The 14,110-nt window shown below is 49.1% G+C and overlaps 1 protein-coding gene across 1 annotated transcript in view; it reads right to left on the reverse strand.

Annotated features, from left to right (window-relative positions):
* Positions 1–1,965: 1,965 nt before the first annotated feature.
* Positions 1,966–14,110, reverse strand: part of LOC115333090 — a 30,981-nt gene continuing 18,836 nt past the window's right edge. The window contains exons 3-6 of the mRNA XM_029995639.3: positions 9,623–9,840; positions 7,018–7,173; positions 6,120–6,250; positions 1,966–2,329 (exon numbers count right to left, since the gene is read on the reverse strand). Coding sequence (XP_029851499.2) covers positions 1,966–2,329; positions 6,120–6,250; positions 7,018–7,173; positions 9,623–9,840 — 869 coding nt within the window. The remainder of the gene's footprint in view (positions 2,330–6,119; positions 6,251–7,017; positions 7,174–9,622; positions 9,841–14,110) is intronic.

Raw genomic sequence — 14,110 nt, forward strand, 5'->3', positions numbered from 1 at the left:
GCTTCATCGCTTTGCACCAGAGTGCTAGGAGCAGCGGCCGACATGGGTGAGCACCTGGGTTAACGCGATAGGATCGGAAATTGTGCTTAGTACTATTCCAGGTGTATTTTCTTTGGTCTTTATTATAAATAAAAAGAAAAAAGAAGCGCCGAGCAAAACATAATTAAAAAAACAAGCAACAACAACAACCGCGGATCTATTTTTTGAATAAATACAGTAGCAAGGTAGTTTACGTGCAGCTGTCGATAGAAAGAGCAGCGAACTTTGACTTCACTCAGGTACCAACAGCGTTTGGATCCGATAGAGTTAAGAAACATAAGGAACGATTTTATTTTGAATATACAAGACGTCATACTCATAATTTCAAAAAAGTTTCTAAAAAAAAATTGTTTTAACGTGTTCTGGCGTTGTTGAGCCGGCAGAGCGTACGACCTCTTCAATGCTACCTTCTTTATTGAATAGGGAACCTTTAGCTAGCTGTATAGTTGCGAATACCATACTTGACACCTTACACTGCGCGCTCTCGAGTTTTACAGCCCCCTTCTTTTGTTTTGTTTTAGTACCCAGTGTAAATGGGATTTACACTGACCAGAACCTTATTTCTAAAGAAAAGCAGGTTCTGTGTCCCTATCCCCCCCCCCCCCCTATCTATTCCCATTAGAAAAGGTAAAACGTAGCTCCAGTACCAGAGAAAAAACCCCAGTCATCAAAGATGAGCTAATTTAATGACTCAATCAATTTCTTTTCATTTTCACGTGATGTGCTAAAAGACGTTGGCACCTGCTCCAAAAGCATCGGCGGCTGCTCTAAGCATATACATTGCCTGCTACCGAAGCTACTGCAAAAACTCAAATTCCATCACTAACATTGTTTAATTCTGGTCTTGTGTAGTACAAGTGTAGTTGTGATTTACCACGACAGCGGTGGAAGAATACAGAGGTGTTTAAACAAGGCCAGGCAAGCCGGCAAAAGATGGTTCGGGCTTCGGGCGTCTCCCGGCAGGGGCACTGTCGGTTTATGGTGCTGGAATTCTGCGTACAAAACCACGCGCGTAGCGCGTCGCATGAGTAACATGGGGGGCCTTCTTAAGGGGTGCACGAGTTAAAAAGGCAGTAAAGTCATTTTTGACAAAGGTCGTTTTTGATCTTATATTCTTCAAAATGTGTTAGTTCCCACGTATACCAAGTCTTACATTACAAAACCGCCTATTCATTTCAGGGCACTAAAATCATACGGACTCTTTTTTTCTCGCGGTCTACATTGTCTGGAACAATGAAAGCCCTACAATACGCGCAGGTTCCGACTGATTTTATTGTAACTCGTTTCGAAGAAAGTCTGATAGGTACACATTCGGATAAGACTCCTCTTTTTCTCCGCGGGCGAAGCCATCGTTTGCAACTCGCCGACAAGGGCCCTTGGCGACCACTTCACTCGGAAGAAAATTCTTCCCAAAAAGGGCGTGTCGCGATCTTTGAACACGCTTTTAACGAGGAAATAAGCTACGCACGGTTGTGGCTTCGGGTTTGTTCGGATGCTTAGAGCGTCTAGATTGAGTTGTCACCACAAAACGACGATCTCGGAATTGACTTCAGTGCCTTTTTAAGACCACTCCTCGAGCGACTCTCTAACCCTAGACATGCCGCACCATCTCACGGCGTTTGTCAGAAATGCGAGCAAAACTTTGTTACAGTTGTTTCATGGCGAGGAGGAGCCGTTTAAACACTTCTCTACTTCCACTCTGACCATGCCGAGATCGTGTTCACTCGCTACAACTATTGCGTTGCAAAATATCTTTTTTTTTGGGCCGATACTCAGATGTGTCGCGTACTAAATAGGATTAAGTTTCAGTAGATAGTTCTGATACCTCCGATAACGATGCCAATAACGACACGACGCATGCGCAAAGGCGCCAGCGTAGTATCCGGTATCTTCATCGCAGTTGTCAGAACGATTTGCCGCAACTCCCTAGTTATCTCTTTTCGGCTGACGAGGTTCGAAAACGCCGGCCGGTAGTGCTTTCGATGAATCCAGCGATTCCAAGCGTCCCTTCTTCGATTTACCCCGTTTACGGGCGTCACGGCAACAGCCCGATTTCCGCGAAACTACGCCCATCAAGCCTTCGAGGACGAATACGGCGGTGGCGATGCAGACTGAGCACAGCCACAGCACGAAGACAGCGCGCAGGTCTTGGAACTGGAGCGAGGTGTGGGACGTCGTGACGTCATCGCCGTCCTCCTGACTGCCGCTGGAGCCTCCGCACTCCCTCCACGTGCCCACGCCCTGGTCCCACCACCTCTGGGTGAAGCCGCCTTCGACCAGAGCCTCGAGTCTGCGAGTTCAGAGCAGGGTTGTGAAGCGCCGGGGTCAAGGTGTAAGATACTCTTTTGTCGAGGACACGCAGCACGGCGAACGGTGCGACGTGATGGATCAGATAAGTCCTATTGGCGCGCGCTTGAGTAGCCTATGACGACAGCGTCTCTAGCGGCACGGCGGCACAACTGAGAAAAAAAAATAAAGGAATATCCATTGGAGGGTCCTTAGGAAATGCATGAGCATGACCCTTGGGAGATGCCACACATGTCCACCTTTAGCAAACGCTAACGCTGACCCCTTCACTTTTCTGTTTTGGCTTTCTCTTTTGCTTCTATTTGTTTGCTTCCTCTTTTTGGCTTCGTTAAGGGGTCACTGTAGGCGTTTTCCAAAGGGGGACGTGTGGCGTTTGCCAAGGGTCATGCTAACGCATTTCTTAAGGATCCACCAACGGATCTTCCTTTAATGTTTTTCCGGCAAAGCGGGCTCGCCGAGATTACTTTGCCCCAGCCTCTGTCGCACGCAAGCAGGCCTCGGCTTGTGGCTTCTTGCGCCGCATTTCGGCCAGCCGAGCTAGGTGCTGATTCCGCTCCTCTGTCTGCTTCGCCCGCCTTACATTCTTAGCAGCGGCATCCACTGCCAGACGCTGCTTTCGCTGCTCACCGGTTTCCCGCGCGCGCATTGGCTTCGGCCTCGTGACGTCGCCTCCCTAACGCCTTTGTCCTTAATTGCTCTCCTCCCCTCTAAGCGGAGTGCTTCCCTTACCACTGTTTTGCTCGCAGACGGACGGCGTCAGCTTTTCGTTGTCATGTAGATACTAATGTAACGCATTAAGAAGTGTCTCGTTGTCATGGCACCTGGGCGGGCCCGCTTTCCGCTCGCCGCGTTTGCTCTGACTTTGACGGACGCTGGCTTGATGACCACCCCGGATATCTCTCGCTTCAACGTGTTCATAAAACTGTTGTTGCCGCCGTTGAGACACAAAATGACTTTCAATATGGCAAAGCTGTGTCTGAGCAACTAGTGCAAATGCCAAGTTCTACATGACGTGGTGCACCCAGAAAATAGGAACAAACATGTCTCCCATCGAGAAGCGTGGGAAACTGGGTTCGCGGTAGGCTACCACTGGATGGATGGATGGATGAATCCGGCTGAACCCTTTAGATCGGGCGGTAGCTTACGCCACCTAGCCATTTTGTTTTACCATTTAAGATGAGAATATTTAAATGTGAAAACTATATTCACTCCGCACTGCAAAGAACGTGAGGCTATAAAACCCCCTTCCCATCAGTTAATAAGAAAATACCTAGGTTTCTCTCGCTTTCTGCCACCATTCACTTAATCTTTGCTTGGTAACCTCTACTGTCTTGAAATCTACTATTCCTTCGCTGTCTCTAAAACCCAATGACTTTTCTAGATCTACGTTGTCTTCGGTAGGCATAGGGTGAAGCCCTTTACAGTAGAGCATCAAGTGCTCAGCCGCCTCGTCCTCCTCTTCACAAGCAGTGCACACTGTATACATTTCCTGGTACTTCGTTCTGTATGTTCTGGTTCGCAGAACACCCGTCCTCGCCTTAAACAACAATGAGCTTCCCCTAGAATTGTTATAAATGCTTTCTTTGGCAATAACTGTTTTGTTTAATCTATAGCTTTCCAGAGCCGTCTTCGTCTGCATTCTCTCTGGCCACCGATCTCTTTCTGTGGCGTTAACTTTCTTCTAGCTTTCTCAATATAGGAGGCTATGCTCCGACAATCCTTCGGCGTCTTTGTGAGCAACGAGGACATACTGGAGTCCGGGCGTTCGAAAGAGGCGCCCTGCCGTTTTCAGTTTGTCAGGGCAATAATAACCTGCCAACTGTGACATGCCACTTTGTAGTAGGTTAGGTACGTTTATCAGGAATGTTCTTCAAGAGTAGGAAGTATTCATGCTTGCGGATGACAAAATAATGAATGAGGTACCGTCAGAGAGCACGGGTGCAGCAATTTCAACCAGGTGATATATAAAAAAATCAAGAACAAGAATGTGTTTCATTCCACCCTCTCCCCAGGGAGGAATGGGACACATGGAAGATTACGCTAAAAATTTTACTAGAGAATATTATTGGCAGACGGGTCTTCACCAAACATGAAATCTGATTGCAGTCGTCTTTTTTCCTCCGATTGTCTGTGGTACCGGGGATTAAGAGTGTGGTAACATTTTACACAAAACAAATAATTGGTGGCTTAAATTGAGTATGAACTAAAATCGCATGATTCACTAGTATTACAGGTTAACCTTAGTGTTGATTTACCAGTCAGCAGCAGCAATCATTATAAAGGGTGGACTGAGATGCTGTCCCATTCATCCCGCCATCTCACTGTCCCATTCCTCCCAAACTGCCTTGCACACAAGGAGGTTATAAGTACTAGGAGGGGCACGTTGCAATATTGGTGAAGCCTACTCATAAAAGTGAAAGCCGTTTACAACTTCCTGTAACGCCGAATTGGAGCGCAGCTCTTGAGGAGGAGGAGTGGAGGGTATATTCCTCCTCCTCCCTCGTGATCATGCCTGCTAGTCCTCCTCCCCTCCTGCTCCCCCTCCCTCTCCTTTACCACCTCCTCGTCCTTCAAGCTCCTCCCCTCCCCTCGCCTCCGCCTCCTCGTCTCTCCTCCCCCCCTCGCCCCACTGAAGTCATGTGACCCCCTCCCCCCGAGGTCACGTGACCCCCCCGGACCATACTAGACAATGAGGGGAGGAGGAGGAGGGGGAGGAGGAGGAAGGCAGAGGTCCGGGGGGTCACGTGACCTCGAGTGGACGGGATCACATGACCTTGGGCGGGCCGTCACGTGACTTCGGCGGGGGGAGGGGTCACCCCCCGGGGTCACGTGACCTTGGCGGGGGAGGAGGGGGCAGGAGGAGGAGCGGAGGGGGAGGAGGAGGAGGGGGAGGGGCGACGCCGACGCCGACGCCGCACAGGCTGGAAACGGGTCATGTGTCCCCCTCCCCCCGAGGTCACGTGACCCGCCCGGACCATACTACACAATGGGAGGAGGAGGAGAAGGAGGAGGAGGGGGAGGAGGAGGAGGAGAGGAGGAGGAGGGGGAGGGGCGCGGTTACGCCGACGCCGACGGCGACGGCGACGCCGCTCAGGCTGGAAACGGGCCCCTAAGAGCTGCGCTCTAAAAGCATATTTCAGATTGTACGTTATCAGGTTCCATCTGTAGAGCTGACCGGACATTGTATCCAAAGTTTCTTTACAATGTGCAGGCGGCAGTTCGTTTGTTTTCTACGTTTGGCGCGTGCTTTCTTCGCTTACCGAAGCGGCGAGCTTCATTTTCTAAATTGTTTCCATCGCACATTGCGCTGCAAAGCATGGCGTTGTGGCTGCTGTCGTATTTCGGCTCGTGAAGAAAGCACGTGTGATTGCGGCTTGCCGAAGGCATCTTCGCCTACGTGCCGCACGTGCTGGCAGTCCGCGCAGGAGACCCCAAAACTGGTCCCTGTCGTCGTTACGTTTTGTAGGTTCCACGCACATTTTGTTTGTCTGCCGATGGTCAAAGTGTCAGAGAGCGCGCTCACCGGGTTGGGATTTTGGACGTGTCAACTGCGATTTCTTGTAAGCGTTAGAATCCACGGATAAAATTTCCCATCTACAGCGAAGACGAAGACACCAGACGCCCAATGTAGGTGACTAACTTAATTATGACTGGCTATTCATTAACACAACATAATTACTTGTACTCTTAGCGACGTAATTTAAGGTATATAATACTGGCTTTACCAACTGCGAGTGTCTAAAAACGCAGGGCGCTCAGCACGAAGTCCTCACTTATGATCGATGGCGTCTCGCAGGTCTTTCGCAAGCAGCTTGTTGTAGAGCCATACGAACGGATGCTGGGTTACTGCCTCCCGGCTCAAGTAGAACTCGCCCTCTTTGAAGTCCTTGCACACGAGGGACACCTGGTGGGGCATGACCAGAAATCGGTTGTCTCCACCAGACAAGCCATAAAAACACACGTTCAAATTAAAATCAAACACTCTTCCATACGCATTTCAGGGAAGCAATTATTACAGCGCCGCGCATTGCTCTGTTCTATATATCTGCATTTGTCTATACTCCGTCTGTAAAAATCAGTGTAATTTGTGCGCAGCCTGCTTTTAGTAATTCCTCTCCAAGGAAGGCTTCGACTGACATGCCTCGCCCGTTATCAAGCTATTAGCTTCGAAGACTGAGGAAGAACCCTTTTGGTAAATTTTCTTCCGAAGTATTTGGTTCATTAGTTGACAGTGTTTAGTGATGATACTATTAGCGATGTGCTACGCCTTTCGCGGTTGATCAAAAGCTAAATATGTCGTGTTTAGTGAGGTTTATTTTGCTTTCATTGAGGGAAACGAGCATAATGTACAGTACAATCGTCAACTCTGTCGGTGTCGATGTTATAACCAGGCAATGGTTACACGCTTTTACGGTTTTCTTTACACACAAGCAGAGCAGACAAGAGCGTCCTCCTCTCATTTTCGCTTAGGGTATTGCGTTTGAACGCCCAACGCCAGCCCCTACGTGAGGAGGATGACGCTCTCGTTCGCTCTGATTGGAGAGAGAAAGAGCGGGTGGAGGCAAAGGCAGCTAGGCTTTGCACGTATACCCACTAATCCCTCCAATCAGAGCTTGGCGCTTTGACGTCAAGCACACTCTTCTTCTCTAGATGGCAGAGGCGATGAGGCACCTTGTAGACGATGGAACTCCGATCGCTGAGGATGACCGCTTTGCCCTCCATCACTTCATTGAGGACGTCCCTGCTGTACAGCTTCTCGGTAGGGAGCAAAGACCGATGACGCTCGACTCTCCTCCATATCGACTGGTACTCTGGCGTTCCCATGTCCTGCACAGACTCGCTGCTGGCGCATACTGTCCGAGTGTGGCTATACGCCGCTGTCCTTGTACAAAGAGCAGCGGTGCGCAAAACGGGAACGGTCATCCGCATAGGGTCCACGTGGAAATGTAGCGGGTTCATACGATTTGATTCATACTCTTATTTATATATCGTTGACATGGTTTTTTATTTATTACATGTACCCCACAGCGCCCGTGAAGGCATTATAGTGGGGGAGGGGCAAAAAGAAGAAAAACAAAGGGCGTCACGGAACATTAAGTAAAAGCACTCGCAGCCTGCAGCAAGGCATAGAACAACATGAAACCAGTCCTGCGAAAATGTAACGCAGAGAAACGCGGTCATTGTTGCACCAATATACACGTAACAAGGAATAACACATAACGAAGACAGCATACATTGAGTGCTAAAGGCCAAGCAGAGCTTGAGAAATGCTTGAGTTGTTTTTCTCTAACACTAATTCCTCCGGTAATTCATTCCAGCTCTGAATAGTGCTCGGGAAGAATGTTTAAAAATGTCAGTTTTGGATGAGAAAGGTCTAATTTTCCTCGAGTGATCACGTCTTTGGGAAATGAAATGTGGTTCAAGTAAGTATGTTCCTTTATCAATTCCAGAGAGTTCGTAATGGATCGCGTGTAGTAGTTTTAACCGAAGGCATTTACGGCGAGTTTGAAGAAGCTCCCACTTGAGCTCCTCTTTTAAGGCGGTCACGCTTTGACGCCAATTATAGGAGTTAAGAACGAACCTGGCAGACCTATTCTGAATACTTTCTATGTCGTTGATGAGGTACTGTTGGTAAGGGTCCCATAGCTCGGAGGCATATTCAAGAATCGGTTAAAAGGGTCATTACACGATGTTTCTACTTTAGCTAAATACACTTAGAATCACTCCCTAACGTTAATAAATGAAACAAAACTTGCCTTGGTTTTTCTTCCTATTACGTCATGTCAGGCACGTAGCCAGGATTTTGTTTTGGAGGGGGGGCCCGCTGATGACAAAATGCTGTATGAAGGGGAGGGTGGAGGGGGGGGAGGAGGTCCCAGCAAAATGGAAGATTTCGGGGGGGCCCGGGCCCCATCTCCACCCCCCCCTCCTCCCTGGCTACGTGCCTGGGTCATGTCAATTGCCAAAAATTCGAGGAGTATGAACATCGTTCATCCCTTCAACTTGGAGCCAGATCAAGCGACCACGTGACCCGGTGTCTATCCTATGCCTCCAACGTTAATCATAGCCAAGCGTTGTGGTCGGCTGAGTAGAAAACGCGTGCTGAGTTCCAGGGATTGTGAGTGTTCGGCTATTCTCATCACCGCAGTGCTTGGACACGAGCCACTACTTGAATGTCCGCAAAGGAATTGATTGTTACGAGCCGTAGTCGAGTGTTCACGCAGTTCTCGTGTCCAATCCATGAGCCGCACCCGATCGTCGTCAGGCGGGTGGTTTTGATCCCACAATTACGTCATCGAGCTTTCCGAAGGCAAGACTGAAAGAAATAGTCTCCTCTTATCCTCGCAATTTTACCGCGACAAAGAAGCTTTTGAATCAGTGGCGGTCTGTGCGATAATACTTGGGCCAGACTAGGACCAGTACGCCTCTGCAAAACCATTAACATCCCATCCCGATATCGTTTCATGACCCCTTTAAGCTTGGCTCAGACAGTTGCGTTGGTTGCGTTCAGAACGATCGAAACGGCAGTAATGGCCACTGGGCCGGGACAGATGTTCCTCGCACAGAAGCCAGTAACGGCAAGAGCGGCTTCGTGAAGCAATATTGAGTCACGGTTGTGCCGGCTTCCCGGTTGCTACTGTAGTCTTGGTTGCTGTGGACGCACCTGAAGTTTAGTCTTCGGCTACAGCTTTCTGTTTTTGACGGAACTTTGTCGGCACGCGCAGTCAAAGCACGGCAGAAGGCCAGAAGCGCGTGCTGGTGGAGGGGTGTCTACTCAATTCTTGGTCTGTCACCGACTGTAAAACATACGTCAGGCACGTGCAGAGATTTCGTCTTTGTAGCCTCCAACTTCATAATATTTGTAGGAGGCCGGGGCGTATGCTAACTGACCGAGAGAAGCCGAAAACAGAGACGTCAACATATTCAGCCAAGGAGGAAAAAAATCTCCGTGCAAACGAAAGTCATGCGTTAAAAAAAATGTCTGGGCAGAGAGACAAAGAATTTCGTTTACCCCGTTTTTCGTGAAGGTGTGCAGCGGGGTCATGATAAATTACTTGTCCTGGCCAGCCTTTTTTGGTGCTATTTCACCTATCTTGTCTTTTTGCCTTCGCGTTTACTATCTTAGTCATTTCTGCACGTATTGCCCGCCAAGTGACACTCTAATCTGTTGCGCGGAGGCTTAGGCAACAGATAACAACCCTTTGTCTATCATCTTTGATCGTCGTGTTGGCCGAGGAGAAGCCATGCGATACACACTATTTGCAAAATAGCTGACCCTGAGCAAGAAGACGTAGGCGGTGCCTCCCCAAACGTAGGTCTTGACCTGTGTCCTGGTCACCAGCTCGGCCAGGGAGTCGATGGTGTCCGTCTGGGACTTGATCATCATGCAGGCCCGCATGTGTCCCGTGAAGGCGTTCATCAAGACGATCACCGCCATCCACCAGACGGCGGACAAGATGCGCGATGGAGTGTCCTCGGGGGATTCTGCAGACGCTGCGCGGAACAGTACACACACACACACCTTGCGGTGCTCACGCATCCTATACAAAAGACTGTCTGCAGCCACTGTCCCAGGCGCCTTTGTTTCTCGTTATGACTGACACGAGGGAAAGTTTTAGGGAACCGTTCTTGCCCCATCCGATACGGTGCGACGGGCCCTTCCGGTTACGCATTGCGCATGTGTGAGTCTTCTGTGATAGCGCATGCGCAGGTTGTACCGGAGGGTCCATCGTACCGCATCGGAAGTGCAAAAACGGTTCCCTAAAACTCTCTAATCTCTCGGACATGTTCGAAGCCTATATGAAAATGCTTGATGCGTATCCGTAGGTAATATCCTTCATCGCGTCTGCAGTGAATAGCCTGTCTTTCGTGTGATGTATCGGCGGTGCGAGTCCGCGGCTTTACAAATGTGAGACGCTGTTTCCGGTCCTTTCTCGTCTTTAAGTTTTGGGAGCGAAATGATTCACAGACGTATTGCGTAGATTGTTGAATTGTACACAATCTAAATGTGAATCTCGTTCTGCTCCAGTATGATTTGAGCTCGATTGCTTCGGTTACGGGAACACGCTGTTTTATAACCTGGAAAATGGAAAATCAAAAGTTGTTCGACAATGACGAAAAAAAAACAAAGGAAAGATTTACGGTTGGGGGGAGATTGGATAAGGGCAAAGCACTGGGGGTTTGGATGAACGAAGGTAGAAAATACCTCATTGAGCATGGATTTGGTAGAATGAGCTGGGATGCATTTGTAAAGTTTGGTCCAATGCAGCGCAACATCCGTTCTCCGGAAGGTGGAACCAGAGTTGTGTTCGTTACTTGAAAAATCTAATAGATTACAATTACAAATTACCGAGCCTGAAATGTAATGAATTACCATTACAGATTATTTTGACGTTATTTTTCCCGTACACTTATCGTGGAAACAATAGAAACAATTTTGATGTTTTCAAAAGTGTTCTGCACCACTACTTTCCATTTCTCAAACGCCCTCATAATGGTAGTCCTTGTAAAAATAAAATATTAAGAGAAAGATTGTAGGTGCCCTCCGTTCACCTGCAAGCTGACGAGGCAGCGAAAGCTGCAACCACACACGCCATCTCGCAAGCTTGCGGCAGCCGGAAATGATACCTGCAATTCTGCGGTCAAAGCTAGCGGTGCGCATGCTCAGTAGCAGCGTCTCCTCCCGCTACGAAATTTGGAGGTAAGGAACCGATTGGCGAAAGCTCTCTTTTGAAACTGGCCTTTCAAGCGTGAGCCGCAGCTTATTTGACGAAAAACCCCGAGACTGGGACGAGAAGAGACGGACAAACACACAGGCTCAACATATTGAGACTTTGTGTTTGTCCGTCCCTTCTCGTCCCAGTCTCGGCGTTTTAGAGCGCAGCTCTTAAGCGCCCGTTTTCGGCTTGAGCGGCGTCGCCGTCGCCGTCGGCGTAACCGCGCGGTGCATTATGGGACGCGTGACGTCACTGGTGACATTACTGATAACGTCATCAGTGACGATGTCGTCACGTGACGTCACTGATAACGTCATTACGATGATGATGACGTCATCGTAATGACGTCATCATCACGTGACCTCACAAGGGTCACGTGACCCTCGTGAGGCGACGGCGACGCCGCTCGGAGGGAGGAGTAGCAGACAGCAGACAGGATGAGGACGTGAGGAGGAAGGACGAGGGCTATACCCTCCCATCAGTACCCCTCCCTCCTTCTCCTCAAGAGCTGCGCTCTAATTCGGCGTTACAGGGAGTTGTAAATGGCTTTGTAAACGGCTTTTTCATTTAAATGTTTAACCACCACCAGCTCTTTTACGCCCTAACCTTATGTTCACTGACGGACTATAATTGCGTGCTGTGCTGAAAAATCCCTGGGCTCTCGTTTTCCAGCTTCATCGAGCGGGTGGTCGCACACTCATATTACTACAGTTTCTGTAAAATGTTCGTAATTTTAAAAAGCAACGAGTAATTAAAGTAATCAGTTACCAATACTTTGTAACGATATCACCTACATTACAAATTAGTGCCACAGAAAAGGAACGTGGCAATTACACAATCACTTGAGAAAGTAACCTACAAGTAATTCGTTACTTGTAACGGATTATATTTTAAGTGTGGGTGGAACCCTTAAACTTTTTTTTTTCGTGTGGTGACGTCCCCGGTGACGTATTACGGCTTCCCTTGGTGGCATTCAGAGATGGATATCGTCACACTTTTCGGAACCCGCAACGACCGGACGGGAAGGGGAGGAGCTTTGTTCGATATTACTCCTCAACGATTAGCTCCACTCAATATACTCACAATAGGGGATTTTCCACTATCCCTCCCTTGGCCTGCATATAGCTGCGTGTTTTTCCCCTTTCACACTGCGGCCAGCGCAATAACGAACCTCCTCGACCCCCTCTCTTTCTCTTTCACACACACACACACACACACACACACACACACACACACACACACACACACACGCACGCACGCACGGGCACGCACGCACGCACGCACGCACATACACACACACACACACACTTTGATTTCCATTGGTCGTTGTTCATGACATCACACACATTTTGATTTTCCGCCTGGAGAACCGCCGTGTCGTCACTTGATAGGCCGCTCCGGCCGTCGGGTGCATTCTTCTTGATGTTATTAGCGTCAAGAGGTCCATTCGTCTTCATAATTTTAGGTCTCCTCCCTTCAACGCCGTCGCCTCATCGCGCCTGTAGGAAGCAATACGCATCAGCCAGCAAAGGAGATTCGAACGAATGATCTTTTATGTCGCGCGCTCGCGCGTGTGCTCGAACCGCGGCACCACTGAGAGAGGCGTGGCGCCATCTATCGCTGGTTACTACATCTCTTTTCTCTGGAAAAGTCGGCGTAGAGCGTCACCATCAACATGGTTGGGGTATCGCTGCGGTGGCCTTCTTTCCCTTGTTCCTCTTCGCGGCTGCGGTCCCGGGTGAGGATGACTCTGGTCAAAGTTACTGGGATTCTGTTCCGTGCCGGCTGTCTCTTTCCCCGTGGAGGTCAGCTCTCGTCGATATTCCGACGTCATTCGTAGGTGTTCACAAGTTCTTCGGCGGACCTGACCCTCTGTGGCTGGAATGTTGTAGGACCTCGGCACTGGATGTCCTACGACTATGGCAGGTGACCATGTGCGCCGGAGGGTGTTGTAGACGGTGACTGTAGAACCCGTGTCAATGTCTGGCAGCGTTCTTGAGTTTCTATCGTAGTTCGCCTTTTATTGCCGCCTAATTTCTGTGAAACGACGTGTGACAGCCTTGGGTGGCACAACAGCGGGCAGGTAATGTTCCGATCGCGCAGGTAACAGTGTCCTTGTGTTTCGGCTCATCAGTCTCTGTACTGGCCATTGGAGGACATCGTCTCGTGGAGTGTTGCGTTACTCAAGGAGGGAGCAGTAAAACTCTTCACTGTTGGCACTCTTTCGCAAGAGTTGTTTGGCCTGTCTCACGGCTCGTGCAGCCATGCCATTTGATCGAGCGTGTTAGGGGCTTGATGTAACTTGCTCTATCTTGAGGTTTTCCAAGAACTGCTTGAACTCCTGGCTGCCAAATGGTGGGCCATTGTCGCTTATAATTTTCAACGGCAGTCCATGTGTTGCGAATACTTTAAGGCAGAACTCTTTGACCTTCGAAGCTGTGGTGCTTTTCATTTCTTCTACCTCAAAATAAAATGAGTAAAAATCCACCAGGAGTATGTAGTCTTTTCCTTCATGAGTGAAGAAATCGGTCCCGACAAACTACCAAAGAAGCGTTGGCAGTGCGTGGCTCAGGAGTGGCATCTTGACGTTTCTTGATTTATACTTCTCGCATTTGCTGCATCTGTCATGTTCGCGGTCAATGTCAGCGTTGATTACGGGCCAGAAAAATTTCTCCGGTTCTTTTCTTCATTTTGTTTTTGCCCGCGGGTGCCGTGTGGAGCAAGTTGAGAATCTTGAATCCGATGGCCGTTGGTATTATTATCTTGTTTGACCGCAGCACAAGGCCGTCTTCCTCGTGGATCTCCTCTCTGTAGGACCAGAATGGCCTTCTGAGTTGAGGAACTTGCTCTTTCTGTTCGGGCCATTACGTTTGTGCATACTCGCGCAGTAGATGCATCTGGACATCGGCTGCAGTTGCGTCTCTTATTTCATTTCGCCGATCTTGTGTGACAGATATGTGCTCCAGTGCGTTTACTTAAAATTTCTCTTCTTGCATTGTTTCCTTCGTGGGAAAGCGTGACAGTGCGTCCGCTAGCTGCAAGTCTTT

The sequence above is a fragment of the Ixodes scapularis genome, unplaced genomic scaffold, assembly GCF_016920785.2.
Source record: "Ixodes scapularis isolate PalLabHiFi unplaced genomic scaffold, ASM1692078v2 PGA_scaffold4__175_contigs__length_147842914, whole genome shotgun sequence".
NCBI classification, from domain to species: domain Eukaryota; kingdom Metazoa; phylum Arthropoda; class Arachnida; order Ixodida; family Ixodidae; genus Ixodes; species Ixodes scapularis.